General features: G+C 68.5%; 2 protein-coding genes across 6 annotated transcripts in view; one reads left to right on the top strand and one right to left on the bottom strand.

Moving 5' to 3' along the window:
- Positions 1 to 11,118, top strand: part of COL18A1 (collagen type XVIII alpha 1 chain) — a 71,357-nt gene extending 60,239 nt beyond the window's left edge. For 4 of the 5 annotated variants that reach the window (XM_075934108.1, XM_075934106.1, XM_075934104.1 and 1 more), the window contains 15 exons: positions 271 to 324; positions 867 to 929; positions 1,879 to 1,944; positions 3,109 to 3,151; positions 3,521 to 3,583; positions 4,335 to 4,378; positions 5,463 to 5,594; positions 5,833 to 5,977; positions 6,128 to 6,207; positions 6,671 to 6,799; positions 8,082 to 8,117; positions 8,213 to 8,482; positions 9,076 to 9,273; positions 9,790 to 9,905; positions 10,174 to 11,118. In XM_075934108.1, coding sequence (XP_075790223.1) covers positions 271 to 324; positions 867 to 929; positions 1,879 to 1,944; positions 3,109 to 3,151; positions 3,521 to 3,583; positions 4,335 to 4,378; positions 5,463 to 5,594; positions 5,833 to 5,977; positions 6,128 to 6,207; positions 6,671 to 6,799; positions 8,082 to 8,117; positions 8,213 to 8,482; positions 9,076 to 9,273; positions 9,790 to 9,905; positions 10,174 to 10,387 — 1,653 coding nt within the window. In that variant the 3' untranslated portion in view covers positions 10,388 to 11,118. Of the gene's footprint in view, positions 1 to 270; positions 325 to 866; positions 930 to 1,878; positions 1,945 to 3,108; positions 3,152 to 3,520; positions 3,584 to 4,334; positions 4,379 to 5,462; positions 5,595 to 5,832; positions 5,978 to 6,127; positions 6,208 to 6,670; positions 6,800 to 8,081; positions 8,124 to 8,212; positions 8,483 to 9,075; positions 9,274 to 9,789; positions 9,906 to 10,173 lie in introns of those variants that run through there. The other variant, XR_012905354.1, reaches the window with a different exon arrangement.
- Positions 10,926 to 15,064, bottom strand: SLC19A1 (solute carrier family 19 member 1). The gene is made up of 5 exons (XM_075934117.1): positions 14,888 to 15,064; positions 13,501 to 14,230; positions 12,721 to 12,913; positions 12,411 to 12,552; positions 10,926 to 11,955 (listed from the first exon to the last, which is right to left on the bottom strand). Exons 1-5 carry the CDS (start codon positions 15,062 to 15,064, stop codon positions 11,767 to 11,769), a joined length of 1,431 nt encoding a protein of 476 aa, XP_075790232.1. The 3' UTR covers positions 10,926 to 11,766.
- Between the last annotated feature and the right edge of the window lie 3,748 nt (positions 15,065 to 18,812).

The following is an 18,812-nucleotide window of genomic DNA, read 5'->3' as shown; positions in this document are numbered from 1 at the left end:
CCCCCACGCAGGGCCCCCTGACGAGAGGGAATTGTCCCCTCCCCGACCATGCAGCCTGACCCCTCGGGGAGCCCCGAGAAGAGCCGGATGGGGGCGGTTATCGGTTCGCATGCTCGGAGACCTGGCCCCAGCAGGAGCCCCAGGCCAGGCTGGAGGGGCGCTGGTGGTGCCTGCTGGCCAGGGCTGCGTGAGGACGAGGAGGGGCGCATGGCCGGGCCCTGAGCCCTCTGAGCCGGCACCGTCTGACTGCTCCTTCGTCTCTCCCTGCAGGGCCCACAGGGGCGACCTGGACACAAGGGGGAAATCGGCTTCCCTGGCAGACCGGTAAGAACCTCGCTTGGCTCCTGGCGCGCCGCTGGGCTTGCACTTCCTTGCACCAGAGGCCCTGGAGCCGGCTGAGCATTGCCCCCGGGGAGCAGAGCGGCAGAGCCTCTGCATTGGGCCCCGCTGCTGGGCCCGGCCAGGGAGGGTCCCGGATCGGAGAGGGGCCAGCGCCCCAGGCCAGTGGCCTGGCCACGGCCTGCAAGTTCCTCCTGGGGACCCCGGCGTCACGGCCAGGCAGTGGCGGGCCACGCGCCCATGGCTGGAAGCCGAGCCCAGAAGTAAGGTGTCAGCTTGCCCTGGGACTGTGGCGGGTTCCCTCCCTGACAGCGACTAGCCCAGCCTGGGCTCCTGGCTCCCAGCACCGGGCGCTGGGCCCGGCGGAGTTGGGGGGCTCACAAGCATCTCAGATTTGCTGGGGCGTCCCTCCGCCGTGTCTCGTCCCGCCAATGGCCGCGCAGCAGGCGTGGGCTAAGGCAGCCCGCGTAGGGGCCTCTGCCATCCATGGCCGCACCGTGACCCCTCGGGCTGCTCCGTGTCTGCAGGGCCGGCCCGGCATGAACGGGCTGAAGGGCGAGAGGGGCGACTCCGGAGGGCTGGGCTTGCAGGTGAGTGCCGGGGCCTGGCAGGCTTAAGGCGGGAGGGGAGGGCTGGGCCGGGTGGAGGGAGGCAGGGCTGCTGGTCGGAGCAGCGGGGCGGAACACGGTTTCGGGGAGCCCCGCCCCCACAGCCAGCCAATGGGAGTGTAGGTGAGAGATGGGGGCGGGGGGGGCCGGTCCGGAATGCGCCTGTGCATGTGGTGTTGGCACGGGGCTGGGTTTGCTTCGCAAAGGGGAACAAGCCCGGCCTGGCCCCTGCGCTGCGGGCTCCTGCTGCTGAGCCCCGGCCGACACGCCGCTGGGTGCAGCGAGCCCTGGCAGCCCGAGAGCCTCCCCTGCCCTTGGCCGCCTGCTTGGCCCAGCCCCTCCCGCCACGTTCAGGCCCCGGGGGCTGCTGCTTCTGTGTGTGACTCCCCGCTCCCGTGTGCCGCTCCCGCTCCCCGCTCCCGTGTGCCACGGCCCGCCCGCTGCTCCCCGCCCCGTGTGCCGCTCCCCATCCCGCATCCTGCTCCCACTCCCTGTTCTGTGTGCCGCTCCCACTCCCTGTTCTGTGTGCCCTGCCCCGCCCCGCCCGCCGCTCCCCGCTCTGTGTGCCGCTCCCACTCCCCGCCCCATATGCCGCTCCCCGTCCCGCGTCCTGCTCCCACTCCCCGTCCCGCGTCCTGCTCCCACTCCCCGTCCCGCGTCCTGCTCCCACTCCCCGTCCCGTGTGCCACTCCCCACCCTGCCAGCTTCGGCCCCGGGCGCTGGACGCGTGTGGTGTTCTCCCCTGGTGCCTTCCCCAGGCCCGTGCGTGGGGCTGACGGCACTGTGACCATAAGTCCTAACCCCGCTCAGCCCCCCGGGAGCCAGGCCTTTGGGTCTGTGGTGTTCGGAGGTGCGCAACCTGTGGGGGTCTCGGTTAGTCTGCGGGGTGGTGCAGCCTCCCAAACCCACTGGTGCTCTGCTCTCTCTGCAGGGTCCTCCTGGCCCCCCTGGGCCTCCCGGCGCCCCGGGCAGTGTGGTGTCTGTCTACGACAACAATGTGAGTGTGCGTGGGCGCGCCCTGCTCTGGGGATGCGTCGCGCGCCGGCCAGGCCATGCCCAGCGTCCGTGGGCGGCGGTGGGCACCCGGGCCGGGCTCCACTGCCATGCGCGTGGCTGGGAAGGGTGGCCCACGGGCCGCGCGCTGGGGGGTGGAAGGGCGAGAACCGGGGGCACGCTGGGGACTCCCTGCCCCGCGGGGTGTCCGGCGCCAGCTTGGCTCGCGAGATCGTTCAGCGGAGAGCCGGCCCCTTTCCAAAGCCCGTGCAGACGGGGCATGGCCACCTTGCCCGTCCTGCTCAGCAACTCCAGCGGAAGTGCCCCCAGCCAGGGGACCCGCTGCCCCCACACGGGCAAGTGGGAGCAGGGAGCTTGCGGCCGCCTTGCCCAGGGCTGGGGAATCCCCTCTCGGTAGCCTGCCTCTGCCTCTGCCTCTGCCTCTTGGGCACCAGGCCGGCCTACACCCGGAGCCGCCAATACGCCAGCTGCAGTGCCTCTCGGCCCAGACTCTGCTCCCACGCCGGGCACCCAGCGCCCGCTGACTCGGCCCAGCCCGGTGCAGCGTGTGGGGCTGGGCGAGTGCCAGGGTCTTGGCCTTTGTCGGGGGCTTGTGGACCTTGCACCCACGTGTGCGGCAGCAGGTCGGAGGGGAGCCCAGACTGAGCCCAGCATGGGGAGACGGAGTCGCAGGGGGCCCCAGCAGCGGGAGTGGGGGAGGCAGGGATCCCCAGCAGGGGGCGCAGGGGACACGGGGGGGCCCCAGCAGGGGGCGCGGGGAAGGCAGGGATCCCCAGCAGGGGGCGCGGGGGACACGGGGGGCCCCAGCAGGGGGCGCGGGGGAGGCAGGGATCCCCAGCAGGGGGCGTGGGAGACACGGGGGGCCCCAGCAGCGGCAGTGGGGGAGGCGGGGGACATGGATATCCCCAGCAGGGGGCGCAGGAGACACAGGGGGCCCCAGCAGGGGGCGCGGGGGAGGCAGGGATCCCCAGCAGGGGGCGCGGGGGAGGCGGGGGACCCCAACAGCGGCAGTGGGGGACGTGGGGATCCCCAGCAGGGGGACACGGGGGCCCCAGTAGGGGCAGTGGCTCTGTCGGTCCTGGGGCCGCAGTGCAGGTCCCCTGCCAAGGGTGCCGTGCGCTAACCCGAACCCTTTGTGTCTCTCCAGGCGTTCAGTGACTCCGGCCCCCCCGGCCCGCCAGGGCTGCCGGGTAAGGATGCTGCCAGCAGAGCGGGAGGGGCGCCGTGCTCCCCTGTCTTGTGGGGCCCCGGCCAGCTTTGGAGAGCGCAGCGTGGCGGGGGGGAGGGTGGCAAGCGCCCGGCAGGCGCCACAGGAGCTGGGGCTGGGCGCGGGGCAGGCGGGGAGCAGTTGGCCCGTGGCAGCGCCCCGCCCCGGGGGAGGTCAACCTCTCGGGGCGCAGGGGACCCAGAAGAAGCAGAAGAGGCGCGTGCGGGTTTGCGGCGCAGTCGGCGTTCTCCGTGGCAAGCGCCAGGCTGCTGTCCAGCCACGTCTGTGCCCTGGCTGGGGGCCTTCCCCGGGGGGCCGAGTGACGCTCTAGTGAGTTCCTGTGTCTCCTCAGGCTACCAGGGCGCGCCAGGGCAGAAGGGTGACCGAGGTGAGCCAGGCCCCCCAGGGCCGCCAGGTAAGTGAGCCGGGCGTGGCCCTGCCTCGTGGCTCTGCAGGTCTGTGCCCATCTGGCCTGGGGCAGTCTCAGCCCAGGACGGAGCTGCCCAGCGAGGGGAGCTGGACCCTGGCTCGTTTGTGGTGAACGAGGCAGGGCGGCTCTTATGGGGAAGGCAGTGGAATGCTGCCCTGGAGAGCTGGGGGGTGTCTGCTACCGCGGTCCTGTGTGACGGGGGGCAAGTCATCCGGTTTGCTCCTGAATCTGGGGGTGCTGAACTTAGGCCCGGGGGCCCGAGAGGCAGAAGTGCTGAGCTCAGGTCGGAGCTGGGCCCTACAGTGCCGCGGGGTCTCAAACTCGGCACTCCAACTTAGTGGGTACCTCAACCACAATCTGTGTGCCTGGCCCCCCCGTGACATGGGCGTGATGCAACCCCGTGCGAGGGGCGTGGGTGGCAGAGCGGTGGCTGCCGAGAGGCACCGGATCGTTAGGTTCACAGCCGGGTTTGGGCAGCCAGCGAGGCCAGCCAGGATAGGGGCTCATGAGCGAGCACTGTCCAGCCGGAGGAGATGCCAGTCCCAGACTAAATCGCCGTGCGCACCCCACTCGCATGGGCACCCTTGCCTCTGGCTCTGCCTGCCTGCGGCGTGCTTGGCTTTGCGCCTCAGGAGCGCGCTGGTCACGTGCTCCGAGCCGCTGGGCCACCCGGCGTGGGGAGCCGGCCGCAGCTATAGGGGGCAAGGCCCCTGACGCTGATCCTGTCTCTTCGCAGGCCCGTTCCCCTCCGAGCTCAGTGACTTCCGATCCACCATCCAGGTAAGGGCCGGGCCCAGGTGAGGGGGTGCCCTTACGACTACCGCCCTGGTGGCCATGCCAGTCGGGGGCTGGTCGGCGCCGGGTGTGGGGCTGCCGCCCTGGTGGCCGTGCCGGTGGGGGCTGATCGGCGCCAGGTGTGGGGCTGCCGCCCTGGTGGCCGTGCCGGTCGGGGGCTGGTCGGCGCCGGGTGTGCGGCTGCCGCCCTGGTGGCCGTGCCGGTCGGGGGCTGGTCGACGCCGGGTGTGCAGCTGCCGCCCTGGTGGCCGTGCCGGTCGGGGGCTGGTCGGCGCCGGGTGTGCGGCTGCCGCCCTGGTGGCCGTGCCGGTCGGGGGCTGGTCGGCGCCGGGTGTGGGGCTGCCGCCCTGGTGGCTGTGCCGGTCGGGGGCTGGTCGGCGCCGGGTGTGCGGCTGGTGGCCGTGCCGGTCGGGGGCTGGTCGGCGCCGGGTGTGGGGCTGCCGCCCTGGTGGCCGTGCCGGTCGGGGGCTGGTCGGCGCCGGGTGTGGGGCTGCCGCCCTGGTGGCCGTGCCGGTCGGGGGCTGATCGGCGCCGGGTGTGGGGCTGCCGCCCTGGTGGCCGTGCCGGTCGGGGGCTGGTCGGCGCCGGGTGTGCGGCTGCCGCCCTGGTGGCCGTGCCGGTCGGGGGCTGGTCGGCGCCGGGTGTGGAGCTGCCGCCCTGGTGGCCGTGCCGGTCGGGGGCTGGTCGGCGCCGGGTGTGGGGCTGCCGCCCTGGTGGCCGTGCCGGTCGGGGGCTGGTCGGCGCCGGGTGTGGGGCTGCCGCCCTGGTGGCCGTGCCGGTCGGGGGCTGGTCGGCGCCGGGTGTGGGGCTGCCGCCCTGGTGGCCGTGCCGGTCGGGGGCTGGTCGGCGCCGGGTGTGGGGCTGCCGCCCTGGTGGCCGTGCCGGTCGGGGGCTGGTCGGCGCCGGGTGTGGGGCTGCCGCCCTGGTGGCCGTGCCGGTGGGGGCTGGTCGGCGCCGGGTGTGGGGCTGCCGCCCTGGTGGCCGTGCCGGTCGGGGGCTGGTCGGTGTCGGTGTCGGGCTGGGCTGGGGGCTCCGGGCGGCTCCGACTAACGTCCATCACCTTCCGCAGGGCACGAGAGGAGAGCGGGGGGACCCTGGACTGAAAGGCGAGAAGGGGGAGCCAGGCGGGGCAGGACTGTATGGACCCAGCGTCTCTGGGCCCCCAGGCCCTCCGGGGCCCCAGGGCTACCCTGGCCTTCCGGTGAGGAGGCTCCGTTGGCGGGGGGGAGGGGAAGGCTGGGCACCTGGGTGGGGGGGCAGCGTGATGGGGCAGGCAGCCAGCACCGTGGCCCTTCGCAGGGTGGGGACTCAGGGAGGGGCCCGTATCCTGGGGCGGGGGATCCCTGAGCCTGGGGGCCACCGAGCACCCCTGTAGGGAGGGGCGGGGGAGGCTGAGTGGTTGTGTGTTAACCTGAAGGAGACTCCCTTGTGCATCCCAGGGTCCCAAAGGAGACAGCATTAGAGGCCAGCCTGGCCCCCCAGGGCCTCAGGGCCCCCCTGGCATTGGGTACGAAGGGCGGCAGGGCCCCCCTGGCCCACCTGGGCCCCCTGGGCCCCCCTCCTTTCCAGGACCCCACAGACAAAGTGAGTATGTGCCCAGAGAGTCATTTCTGTGCCCCTCCCGCACACTTCTGCCCTGCATCTCCCCCTCTCCCCACTCCCTGGCCAGGCCTGAGGCCTGTCCGGTTGCCAGAGGGTGAGACGCCCGATTCCCAGCCCCTTCTTCCTTTCCAGCGCTCCACATCCCTGGCCCACCTGGGCCGCCAGGGCCACCGGGACCGCCAGGGACCAGCGGGGCGTCGGCCTTCTCCGGGGTAAGGCAGCGAGCGGTCCGCTCAGGGCCTGGCTGGGGGCAGAGGGGGCAGTGCTGTGGGGACAGTGCCTGGGAAGGGAATTGCACTGCCCCACAGATTTCTGAATTGGAAATGGGCAGAGCCAAGTGTTTCCTGAGGTAGGGGCCTGTGGAACTCCTGGCCACAAGGTCTTGCAGAGCCAGCGACGCGCGGTTACCACGGCAACACGCCAGCAAAGGGCCTCAGCCCTGGTGCCGCCACGTCCTTGGGCGCAGGAAGGGGCCGTTCTCGGAGGCAGAATCGTCCCCAGGAGTTTCACGCCGCCCCGAGGCCTGTGGGCTGGAGTCCGTGCAGCGGAGCCGGAGGCCGCTGGGCGAGGCCATGTGCCCGCTGCTGAGCCTGCGCTGCGAGAGCCGTTCCACGGTGCCCTCTGCCCCCATCCCACCCTCGCCGCGGGCCCCGGCTGACCCTGCCTGCCCCACAGCTGCAGGTCCTGCCAGCCTACCAGGCCATGCTGAGCGCCGCCCCGGAGGTGCCCGAGGGCGGGCTGGTCTTCCTGCAGGACAGAGAGGAGCTGTACGTCCGCGTGCGCGGCGGCTTTCGCAGGGTCCGGGTGAGTCCGCCAGCGCCACAAGGGCAGGCTGCTCCCCACCGCCCCCCACTGCCCCCCGCCCCCCCCACTGCTCCCCACCCCCCCGGCCCCTGCCGCCCCGACTGCCCCCCCTGCCAGTCCCCGCCACCCCAGCTGGGCCTCCTGAGCCAGCGTTGGCAGCCTCTGCAGCCCCCTCACCTGCTCAGCAGCCCCCTCGTCACTCCCAGTGCCCACTCAGTGGCCCCCTCACCGCCCCCCCATCCACTCAGCTGGCCCCCCCCAACCCCACCCGATCAGCCACCCACTCATTCTCCCAGCCCACCCACTCAGCAGCCCCCTCACCACTCCCCCACCTGCTCAGTCACCCCCTCACTCCGCCCCAACCCCACCTGCTCAGCGGCCCCAGTGGTGGCGCGTCGGGGACCCCCGAGCCTGCACCCCGTCCGCAGCAGGGTGTGACTCCGCCAGCCAGGAGAACGGGGGGTTTGTTGCTTCTCCGAGGCACAGCCCAGCCCAGATTCCACGTGGGCATCGGCGTGAGGGGCCAGCAGCCTCAGACCCCTTGGGGCAGGGGACACGAGCCCCCAGCACCCGACTTAGCCCCTTCTCTTCCTGTTTGCCAGCCCAGATTGCCCCTTCCCAAGCCACCGACCACGTTCCCCCCCCCCCGGGAGCCCCCCTTTTGTCAAACCCCTTCCCCTGGCCATGTGAGAAACCTCCGCAGGCCATGGGCTACGAGCTGGGGCTCAGGGCGTCCCCGCTGGGCAGTGCTTACAGCCACCGGCCAGTAGGGGTCACCCCCGCACCAGGCACTGCCCAGCCACAAGAGCAGACAGCCCCCCCACCTGTTCAGCGGCCCCCTCACTCCCCCCCAGGTCCCACCCGCTCAGTGACCCCCCCACCGCACCCCTGACCCCACCCGCTCAGTGACCCATTGGTGGGAATCTTCCCTGCAAGCCCCCGCCCCTCCCATGCCCCACCCCCTCATTTCCCCCCAGACCTCACTCGCTCAGCAGCCTCTTGGTGGGAATCTCCGCCCATCCCATGCCCCCCCCACTCAGCGCCCCCCCAGCAGTAAGCGCAGGCTGAGCTGCAGCTGTGTGGAGCTGGCGCTCTGTGCCGCGGGGGTCGCTGGTTCTGTTCCCTGTCAGCCGGGTGCTGGGCGGCCGCCCAGCCGATAGCTCCGAGCCCCCGGCCTGCAGCCGGTGCACATCCGCACGTGGCCGGGAAGGGTCACTGGGTGGCCTGTGGGCCACGAGCCACGTTGGAACGGTCCCGTAACCAGCGCCTTGCTTTGTTTCAGCTGGAGGAACGCACTTCGGTCTCCAGCGCCGGGCTGGTAAGTGAGCCCTGCCCCAGGGCACGGCCGCCTGGCCGACCTGGCCACTCCTGTGCCCCGCGGCTGGGCAGTGAGCCTCGCACCTCTCCCCGCAGGACAACGAAGTGTACGACAAGCCACCCAGTGCCCGCTACCCGCATGGCGGCGCCGCCTCCAGCTTCCAGCAGCACCCGCCCCCGCCTCCGCCCCGGGAGCTCGACCCCTACTCCACCGCCCGGCCCTGGCACGCGGACGACAGCGTCGCCAGCCACCGCCGCCCCCCGGAGCACGCGCCCCACGGCGCCCAGCCCCAGCAGGAGCCCCTGGAGGGCCGGGGGGAGAGCGCCCCCTCTGCCGTTCACACCCACCACGACTTCCAGCCCGCTGTGAGTACCGCCCCAAACGCAGGCGCTGTTTGCCCCGGCCAGAGATGGGGGCGAGAGGGAAACGGCCCCCACGCCGGCCAAGGGTCACGCTCAGCTCCATCGGTCCCCTAACCCATCCGCACCCCTAGCTGCCAGCCCCAAACCCTGGCAGGGGGCTAGCACGCAGGAGGCGTGGGGAGGGGCAGGGCTGCTACGGCTGGGTCCAGGGGGAGACATGGGGAGGGGCAGGAGGCGTGGGGAGGGGCAGGGCTGCTACGGCTGGGTCCAGGGGGAGACATGGGAAGGGGCAGGAGGCGTGGGGAGGGGCAGGGCTGCTATGGCTGGGTCCAGGGGGAGACATGGGGAGGGGCAGGAGGCGTGGGGAGGGGCAGGGCTGCTACGGCTGGGTCCAGGGGGAGACATGGGGAGGGGCAGGAGGCGTGGGGAGGGGCAGGGCTGCTACGGCTGGGTCCAGGGGGAGACATGGGAAGGGGCAGGAGGCATGCGGGCAGGAGGGGTGGGGAGGGGAGGGGCAGGCGTGCTATGGCTGGGTCCAGCAGAAGGCAGGGGGACAGGGCCGAATGGCCGCTGGACCCCTGGGACTTCCCTTCCAGCTCCACCTGGTGGCGCTGAACACCCCGCTGAGCGGCGGCATGCGTGGCATCCGCGGCGCCGACTTCCAGTGCTTCCAGCAGGCCCGGGCTGTGGGGCTGACCGGCACCTTCCGCGCCTTCCTGTCCTCCCGCCTGCAAGACCTGTACAGCATCGTGCGCAGGGCTGACCGGAGCGGGGTGCCCGTCGTCAACCTCCGGGTACGTGCACACCCCGGGCAGAGCCAGCTGGCGCTCAGACAGGCTGGCGGAGGTGGGCATGGCCCAGGCTGCAGCTGGGCAGGTGCCTGTTCCCTCCCCGGGCAGGCTCGCTGGCCCTGCCCTCCCACTGAGGCACATGTGCGGGGCTCCCTGTACGCTGAGTGCTTGGGCCACCGCCCAGGAGAGGTTCCACAGCCGCCCCGCTGATTAGCAAGGAGCCCTGGCCAGCAGCGTGTGTTTCTACTGGTGGTGCACATCCGCACATGCCTCGGTGCACACAACACTGTTTATTCCGCGCACTGAGGTAAAAACGAGAGGGACCATTGGTGTGGGGCCTGCCTGCCCCCAGACGGGTGTGAGCCCTCGCCTCGGCCAGCAAGGGCCAGCGTGCAGGTGCCACTGCAGGCGCGAGGGCTGCGGTGTTTAGTGCAGTGCCCCGTGGGCCCCATGCAACGTGCTGGGCGGCCCCGGGGGCTGCTGCGGTCCCAGGGCAGGGACTAGCTTTTCTCCCCGCAGGACGAGGTGCTGTTCGGCTCCTGGGAGGCGCTGTTCTCGGGCACGGAGGCGCCCTTCCGCGCGGGCGCGCGCATCCTCTCCTTCGACGGAAGAGATGTGCTGAGAGACGCTGCCTGGTAGGGGCAGGGCAGGCCTGCTGGAACCAGCAGCAAAGTGGGGAGGAGACCTGGGGCTAGTGCCTGGGGCTGGGCTCTGCGGCCCCAGGTTGCGTGGTGGGGAGCGCACCGGGCTGCGTTCCTCCGGCCGCCCACGGGTTGGGCGTGGCCCGCGCAGTGCATGGGCAAGTGCTGGAATCGCCGGGTTCGGTCCCGCTCCCTGTGGGGTGCCCCGGGGTGGTTCCGGTGCCGGTGGCGCATGCCCATCAGCTGTTGCCGCGTGTTGCAGGCCGCAGAAGAGCGTGTGGCACGGCTCGGACGCCAGGGGCCACCGGCTCTCTGAGAGCTACTGCGAGACGTGGCGGACGGACGACGGCGCGGTCACGGGCCAGGCCGCCTCGCTGGCCTCGGGCAGGCTCCTGGAGCAGAAGGCCAGCAGCTGCCAGAGCGCCTTCGTCGTCCTGTGCATCGAGAACAGCTTCATGACCTCGTCCAGGAAGTGACCCGCCCGCCGCCCGCACAGCCGTGCCCAGAGGCAAAGCCAAAGAGTACTGAGCTGGCTGGGAAGGCCAGCCTGGCGCTGGCCCGCTCCTCGGACTGGCCGTGGGGCTCGCCTGCCCCTCCTGCTTAACTCTGCGCCTGTGGGAACGCCCGCTGCTGGGGGTGGAGGACGGCCACAGCCTGTGCCACACGGTCCCAGAGCAGGGCTGGGGCTGGCAGCGTGCCCTCCGCTGGCTCCCCCTCCCTGTCACAGGCCAGCCCCCCAGCGCCTGTGCCAAGGAGTCCCCCGGCAGAGCCCTGCTCCCCACAGCGAGAAGGGCCTCGCCCCCGGTGAGTAAGATGGGGGGGGGGCTCTTTTGGCAGCAGCGGGGTTTGTCGAATGGAGGCCGAGTCCCCGCCCTGGCCATTCTGGGCAATGCCTTCCCCTGGCGGGTCCCCCAGCCACTGCGTGCCTTAGTCGCGCCAGGCCCCCGGCTCTACCCTTTGCGTTCGGCGCTGGGGAAGCACTGTGGAAAGGATTCGTACTCAGTCCTGGCAACCTGAGGTGCTAAATTGTTAACTAGCTTCTTTTTATTGTACCGAGACATTCCCACAGCAGCTGGGCCAGGCACAGTTCCTGTCGTCTACTGTACTTGTGTAACGAACGCACTGGAAAGCCTGTGGATTTCTATTTTCTCAGTTGTGTTCTTTATGCTGTTTTCTAAGGCACTGAATAAAGGAGTCTCCTCTTGTACTCCCGGCTGTGGGGGGGGGCGTGGAGCCAACAGCACGTTTCACGAAGCGGCTTTTCGTCTCGCAGCACGGCCCAGCACTAAACGTGCTTCATGCTCGCCCTGAGCCGCTCGTGCAAGGGCTGGCTGTGTCCACCCTGCTCAGCAGGGGTCTCGGGTGGGTCACAGTTGGTTCCCTGGGCGGCACGGGCCCTGTTAGCCACGGAGCTAGCTCTTGGCTCTCTGGCTCGGCAGGTTACGGCGGTGTCAGGCAGGCGGGCACAGGCTGCCGGCCACGGTCCCACATGGGTCAAGCTGCAGGTGACAGGTGGCCGCGGCAGCCCTGCCATGCAGGACAAGGGGCAGCCGGGGATTCAGCACTTGTGCACAGGGCCACTCAGCTGGCAAAGGAAGGGGCCCGGTGCTTACCTCTGCTGCTCTGGCAGGTGGGGAGGGCTGGCTCAGGGCCCTCAGGGAAAGCCAGGGCCAGGCAGTGTGACCGTCCCAGGGCCGAGCCCTGAGCCTGGCCCAGTGCGATGGGCCGGGAGCCCCAGGCTGGGTTTGCCCGGTGCAGCCTCTGCCACCCATGCCGGCCTTCTCAGCCGCGGTGCCCCTGCGAGGACATGGGGGGGGCTGGGTGTGCGCACAGCCGCTCCCTGGCATCAGCTCGCTTAGACGCGCACACTCCCTGGCTCCGAGCTCCTCTCCTGCCCCGGCACCTCTTCAGCCAGGCTGCACAGCTCCTTGGCCAACACCGGCTCCTGGGGCGCCTGGCGCCGGCGGTGCATGATGGCCACGCACACGGCCAAGCCCAGGTACACCGCCGCCAACAGCGCAAAGTAGGCAGCGTAGACGTAGAACTGGGGGGAGAGAGCACAGGTCACAGCCTGGACCCAGCGGCGGGTAGCACCTTGCCCCCCAAGAACTGCCGGGGGAGGCCTGCACCCTGCTCTCTAACACGGACACGAAAAATTGGCCCAAACAACCTTCACTCTGCCCCTGTCTGGTGCCCTGTTTTCCCCTCAGCCATTCCCGTGACTTTCTCCTAAGCAATTACTCGTTGCTTGGGGCATTTGGCAGCCATGCAAGCGGGCCAGGCTCTGTAAAAGCAGGCCCTGCCGGGAGGTTAGCCCTGCCGGCCTCAGCGCCTGACTCCGCCGCTCCGGGGTGCTGCTGGGCGCAGGGCCCACCTGCTGGCCTAGGCGAACTCTGCGTGTGGCGCCACCCAGCAGGGGCTGGCCTGGCTGCGAATGGATGTGAACGGACAGGTCTAGGGCGGACGTCGGACCCAGCCCGGCTGGGGCTGCCCCCTTACCTGCGGCCGCACGGCCAGGCCCAAGCCCCGCTTGTCCGCCACAACGATGGTGATGAGGCTCTTGAGCACGGTGGCGAAGAAGGTGTTCAGGCCGAAGACCAGGGCGCACAGCTCTTTGGAGAGGGAGGCAGCGATCTGGAAACTGGCAGAGAGCGAACCCATCAGCGCGCCCGCGGGGTCCCCAGAGCCGCCAGCCACTAACCGGGGTCTGCATCCCCAGCGTGAGTGCGGGCGGCCGGCCTGGCCGGCTGAGGGCCAGGAGTGGGACGTGCAGCTGGGACCTGCCCCCCGCGGGCAAGCTCCCACTCACATGGCAAGGGGCACCAGGAACTGGTAGGAGCCGCGGAAGAAGATGTAGGCGACGTAGCACAGCCAGATGCTGGAGGTGGTGCTCATCAGCAGCAGCAGCCCGGCCTGGAAGGCCGTCACGCCGCCGATCACCAGCGCCGACCAGCGCGCCCAGCGGATCCTCACGTAGCCCGCCGCGAAGGCCGTGATGGCCCCTGGGGAGACAGGCGACAGTGACGGCTGCCCGTGGGGGCCGTGGTTTCTAGGGGCCTGCAGTCACAGCCCAGCCTGCCCGACACGGAGCAGGGCCCAGACCACGGGAGAGCAGCTGCCTGGTGTGCAGCCCGCCCCTCCCTTCGGCCCGCCTGGGGCGGTCACGGCCACTCTGGCAAAGGGCTCCGTTCAGCCTGCACCTCCGACAGCCGCAGGCAGCGCCTTTCCAAGGGCCGCCGGCTCCTCCAGCGTTGAAGACGCTCATGCGCAGTGCCCCCTGCGAGCTGGGCGCTTGTGCAGCTGCCCAGGAGAGATTCCAGCTGGGGCTCCTGGTGGTGCCCATCCGCACGTGCCTCGGTGCACAGAACAAAATTCATTCCGCACACAAGTGACAAAAATGAGAGGGACTTGGGCACTGGGCGGCCCCTTTGGGGATGAGTGTACGGCACTTGGGGGCAGGGTGAAATGCCTCTTCCCCCCACAGGGCTGGGCTGCTCATGCACGGAGTCACTGGCGGCACGCTGCGAGGGGTGCCCACAGAGCCCCCTTGGCACAGCGCTCGCTCAGCAAAGGGGCCCAGGCCACGTACCCAGCAGCGTGGAGGCGGCGTCCACGCCCCCGTTGTAGACCTTGCTCTTGTCCACGGCCGGGTGGATCTCTTCCCACAGCAGCTGCACGTAGTAGAGCATCAGGTAGTAGCCGGCGGAGTTGAAGATCCACCAGAGGGACCAGAGGCGCAGCTGGGGCAGCCGGGCCATGGGGCCGAGCTCCCGCAGCATGCGGACCAGGGCCCAGCCGTGCCAGCGGGCGGCCGGGGGGGGCGCCGGCTGCATCTTGTCCAGCTCCGGGGGCGGGGCGCCGGCGCTGCGGTTGAAGAAGAGGCTGCGCCGTGGCTTCGCCAGGAAGAGCGTGAGGCCGAGGCCCAGGAGCATGAAGCCCAGAGAGACGTAGTTGAGCGTCATGAAGGACACCCCGCCCACGGAGAGGCAGAGCTGGCCCAGCACGGAGCTGGTGAAGACGCCCAGGAGCACGGCGGCGCGGGAGTAGCTGGCCACGCGCTGGTAGCGGGCGGGGGTGACCAGGGAGAAGATGTAGGAGGAGTAGGCCACGCGGGCCGCCATGGTGACGCCGTAGAAGAACTCCATGAACTGCATGGCCAGGATGCTGGTGCCGAAGATGAGCAGGAGCCACACAGAGATGTGGCTGAGGCTCTGCAGCACCAGCACGGGCTTGTAGCGCAGGTAGTCAGTCAGCAGGAAGACAGGCACCAGCACGGCCATGTAGGAGTAGGACAGCACCGGCGTGATCTCATTGGTGACCTGCAGGGCGAGGCAGACCCCTCAGCGCAGGGCCAGGCACCGGCACTCAGCAGGTGCTGGGGTCAGGCCCCCAGCGCGCCCCCCCCCCCCCCGACCTCCTCCCTGCACCATCCCTGCCTCCTCCCTGGGCGCCATCGAACAGTAGGGAAGGTTCCTGTCCCAGCAGAGGGGCTGGGCTGGCATGTTCATCCCTCCCCAGCCGACGGGCGTGCTGGGGTCACCTTGCACACATGTGCGCGCGAATACGCATGCACACACAGCCGCTGGCACACGAATGCACATGCACACACATACATAGCCGCTGGTGCGCGTGCACACACGTAGCTGCTGGCATGCACGCACACAGACGCACAGACAGCCACTGGTGTGTGCACACAAATAGCCGGTGGCACATGTGCGCGCACACACACACACACCCCTCCCCACTGGCGCGCGCACGCGCACACAGGCGCTGGCCTGCCGGCCCGCAGGAATCTCTGCGTACAAGGTGCACACCTGTCCCAGGGAAGCCAGCCAGCCTGCAGACTGCACCCCCCCGCCTGTCCCACCCCAGACACACCCGTCACTGGCAGGTAGCTCGTCTCGAGTGCCCACCCCACCCTCCAGAGCCTGGGTGCATGGGGCTGTACGGCAGGGGAGGCCCAGCAGCCAGCTCACCTCCTCCCTTGTGAAATTCTTGTCGGCTCCCAGCAGGTAGGGGGTGATGAAGCTCTCCCCGGGTCGGATCTGGGTCATGAAGCCGTAGAAGCAGAGGTAGCAGAGGAGGAACATCCAGCGCTGGTCCTCAGCTGGCTCCGGGGGGGGCTTCCCAGAGCCCTCCTCCTCCGCAGACATGGCTCCGCCGGCGCCCCTCTCCGCGGGGTCAGAGCCTAGGGGGTGGTTCCCGGGAGGCCGTCAGCCAGGCCGAGCCGCCGTCCAGCGGGTCTCTCGAGAAGCTCCCGCTCCCGGATTTTGGTGCTGCTGGAACGTCTGTGGACACAGCAGAGTTGGGCGACAAATCAAATCCCCTGCCAAATAACTGCACACACACCCCCACCCCCACCCACCCGGCACGGTCTCCCGAGGCCTGTTTCGAGCTGCACGTCGCAAAACCCAGGAGTGAGACTCACTCTCTTTGGAGAGGCGGGCAGCCCACGCCGAGGGGGAGGCCCAAGACCCACGTCAAACAGAACCGCAAACCCCAGTGAGCTTGGCTTGCAGGCTGTGCCGGCTCCTTCGCTAATGCTTGCAGATCCCCACCCAGCCCCGCCCTCCGGAAAGCGTTCCTCCCCGCGGAGCTGAATCCCCTTCGGCCGGGGGACGGGGCGTGCTGCGAGCGGGGACGCGGTGCCCTGTGGGCTGGCTGCCAGCTCTCCTGCAGTCCCGGCGCGCCACTTCGCTACATGCCCATTAGAGCACCACCAGGACGCTTCAGACTGTTCCCTCAAGATTTAATCCCTGGCGCTCTCGCAGGCCGACTGCACTAGCGATCTCACGCCCGTCACCCCACAGTGACGCAGGAGAAAAGTAGAGGCCCTTTGCTTCCAGCGGAGACAGCAGATATGGCTCGGACCGGCTTCAGAGCCGCCTAGGACTCCAGGTCCAGTCAGAGGGCTGCTGCCCGTGTTACATATTGGCCGTGGGGTGAAGGGACATTAGACAGGCCAACAGACAGAGTTAGTTTCCCCTTTAACGATCGTCTCGTCCCTGATGTGTGCACACGCGACGCAGAATCGGTCTTCAAAGAACACTATTACAGTTGCAAAATCAAGCTCTCAGAAGTTAGGGATTAGACAGATTAAGGTTGCCTGGGCAAAAAATGAACCATGGTTAGGGATTTTCCCCTTCACTTGCTTGTTTTTCCTTTGGTCACTCAAATGTTTTTCCAATGTTAGGATGTGTAGAAGGGTCAGAATGTTTATCAAAAAGTGATAGTGAAAAAACCCCACAGAGATAATCCATGTTATTGCATTCAGTGAGAAAAGGGGGAGAGAGGAACAAAACAACCCCCCCACATTTTTGGCTTTGGAAGAAATCCAGAAAACCAGGGGAAAATCCTAAAAGTTTCTTGCCGACGTTCTGAGTTTCAAATCAAGGTCATTTTGGCTGGGAAACAATTGCGACCCCCTCTAGTTACGAGCAACGGGGGCACGCAGCATCTCGCAAGGCCTGTCGGACGAGCCGAGCGTCACGCCTCCTCGGGATGGAAAAAGGGTTAAACGCACTCACCAGGTAACCGTTCCAACCCGTTAACCGTTTTTGTCCGAGGGGGGCAAGGGGAGGGAAGGGCCTGAGCCTCCAACTCGTCTGAGGGAGTGGGCTGTGCCCACGAAAGCGCCTGACAGCGTCGATCTAGTCTCTAGGGTGCCACGGGATTGCTCGTTTATTCTGACGTGGGCAGTCTGCCTACTCCCCAGGGAATGCACTTGAGGGGCTGGCGGCTGAGGTCTCTGCCCTGCGGAGCGAGGGGGCCGGCACGGAGCGTGGCTGCGAGTCCGCGAGCTTGTGGGCTGACCAAAGCGAGACTTCGGGAGGGTCGGGGAGTCAGGGGTTACTCGGCACCCCACGTCCACTTCAGACTCAAGCAGAGACCACTGGGAAATTCCTCAGCATCCGCAGATGCTGCAGCAAGTGTTCTGCTCAGCAGGCTCTGAGCTGGAGTACCGCCCAGAACGGGGATTTGTGAACTCGCTTCCTGTCCCAGGCCCCCGGCTCCAGCCCTGGGGACCAGGACGGGGGGAGAGACGCAACATCCCCCTACAACATATGCCCCCCCTCTCAGTCACCTGCCCGTTGCCAGAGCAACCGGCATTCCCTGGGCGACACGTCGATCAGCGCTCAAAGCTTCATCCAGGAAACCACGATCCCATCTTATCTGCACCGAACACGTGGGTGGGAATTAACCACAGCCACTCGCGGAAGAAATCGGACGCCCTCGTGGACAGCTCTCTGCAAGCACCTGCTCCCGGGGCCAGGGGCCAGACCGATGGGACCCATCCGGAAAGGCAGAGAGAAGGCCACGGTGCCTGTCGATAGAGCCATGGCATGCCTACACCTCGATTCCTGCTTGCAGTCCTAGCCACCCGTCTCGCCAAAGACGCTTCAGACCCGGGAACGGTCCGGAAAAGGGCGCTGGACACGAACGGGGTGGAACAGCTCCCGTGTGAGGGGAGACAAACTAGAGCCGGCACGCTCAGCCAGGAAGCAGGGAGGTGAAGCAAGAGGCTAAGGAAGGGATATTTGCCCCTCCACGTAGCACAGGAACCATGACTTGAGGCGGTAGCGGGTTTTTATAAAACCCAAAGGCAACGAGGAGCTACAGCACCGACAGCCAGCCTGGGGGACTGGCTACGGGGGGTGTCGTGAAGGTGAAAACACAACAACGTTCTAAAAAGACCCACATACGGTCAAGGGCCCTTAGCCAATATGGTCCGGGAGACGGCCCCTGCTCTGTTTGCCGGGTGATGGGCAGGATCAGCATGGTCTGTTTGCTCCCCCAGGCACCTGGCACTGGCCATACAGGGAAGAGAGGATGCTGAGCCAGATCCAGCATAGCTGCTGTTATGGGGCCGTGAGACTCTTCCCTCTGTCCTCCCCCCCCGCCACGCTCAGGGCAAGCTCTGGCCACCTGCGAGCGCAAAGCTGAACAAACATTCCAGGGCAATGAGCCGCCACCCCCTTCGCAGCACGCGGAGTGCGGGGCCGGCCTGCTAGAGCGGCAGGAATGTTTTGCTGCCATCTCGAGGCCTTGCCCCCGGGCCCAGCCCTGCCGCTTCTATTTACGAAGCCCTGGCGCCGCGGGCAGACCCGGCGTGTGCATGACTCTGGTAACAGCGGGGCGGCCGACCTGCGCAGCGCCACAGGGCTCTTCCAGCCGCAGCCCTTCGTTTTCAGCACGGCCTCTCGGTGCCGGCGTGCGGCTGTCAGAACGGTCCTGTGGGCGAAGCGGCACCGAGGCAGCTGGAATCAGCTTCCCAGCGGACACTCGGCCTCCCGGTCAAGGGAGGCTTCTTTCACTTTATCTCCAACCTGTCCTGCACGCCCGGTCTCCACCGGTCAGCCAGGTCCAAGCCCCAGCTTCACGTGCAAGCCCTCCGCTCCCCAGCCTCACGGCTCACTGCATTGCACCCAGCAAGCTGGCTTGAGCGACACAACCAGCCATGCTGCTGGGGCTCACACAGGGCTGGGATGACAGACCTGCACTCAGCAGCGAGCCACCCTTCCCCCTCTCGCCAGCCCGCACTGCACTGGCCCCCGAAAAGCATCTCCAAGGAGGGTGAGAGATGCTCAGACCCCAGGCCTGTCCAGCCTTCCTGCGGCCCGCGAGGGAGCACAGCCTGAGACTGCTTGGGCTAACGCCCGCCAGAGCTATGTGAGCAAACGTGCAACACTTGCACTCATGTGCACCAGTCTGTGCACCGGGGGGCTTGCTGAGACACAAACCGGCTTTGGGACTTTGCCCCGACTCAGCCAGGAATGTTCATGCACAAAACCTGGAGAACGAAGGGAAGGAAGCCAAAGGAGCAGCTGGTATCTGGGGGCATCCCCCTTGTGGGTAATGCCAAACGGCCCCAGCCCCGCACCCGCTTCCGCACGTGGATAG

Source organism: Pelodiscus sinensis, chromosome 7 (genome assembly GCF_049634645.1).
Source record: "Pelodiscus sinensis isolate JC-2024 chromosome 7, ASM4963464v1, whole genome shotgun sequence".
Taxonomy (NCBI): Eukaryota; Metazoa; Chordata; order Testudines; family Trionychidae; genus Pelodiscus; species Pelodiscus sinensis.
Note: the sequence above shows the minus strand (reverse complement) of the source record. Positions and strands in the feature narration are given on the sequence as shown.

What these genes read in the sequence shown, in the direction of transcription:
- SLC19A1 (XM_075934117.1), bottom strand. Translation starts at nt 15,064, where the DNA reads ATGTCTGCGGAGGAGGAGGGCTCTGGGAAGCCCCCCCCGGAGCCAGCT. An exon ending in AGAATTTCACAAGGGAGGAG is followed by an intron (nt 14,231 to 14,887) that starts GTGAGCTGGCTG and finishes CTCGCCCTGCAG; the next exon opens with GTCACCAATGAGATCACGCC. An exon ending in GCCTGGCCGTGCGGCCGCAG is followed by an intron (nt 11,956 to 12,410) that starts GTAAGGGGGCAG and finishes CTCTCCCCCCAG; the next exon opens with TTCTACGTCTACGCTGCCTA.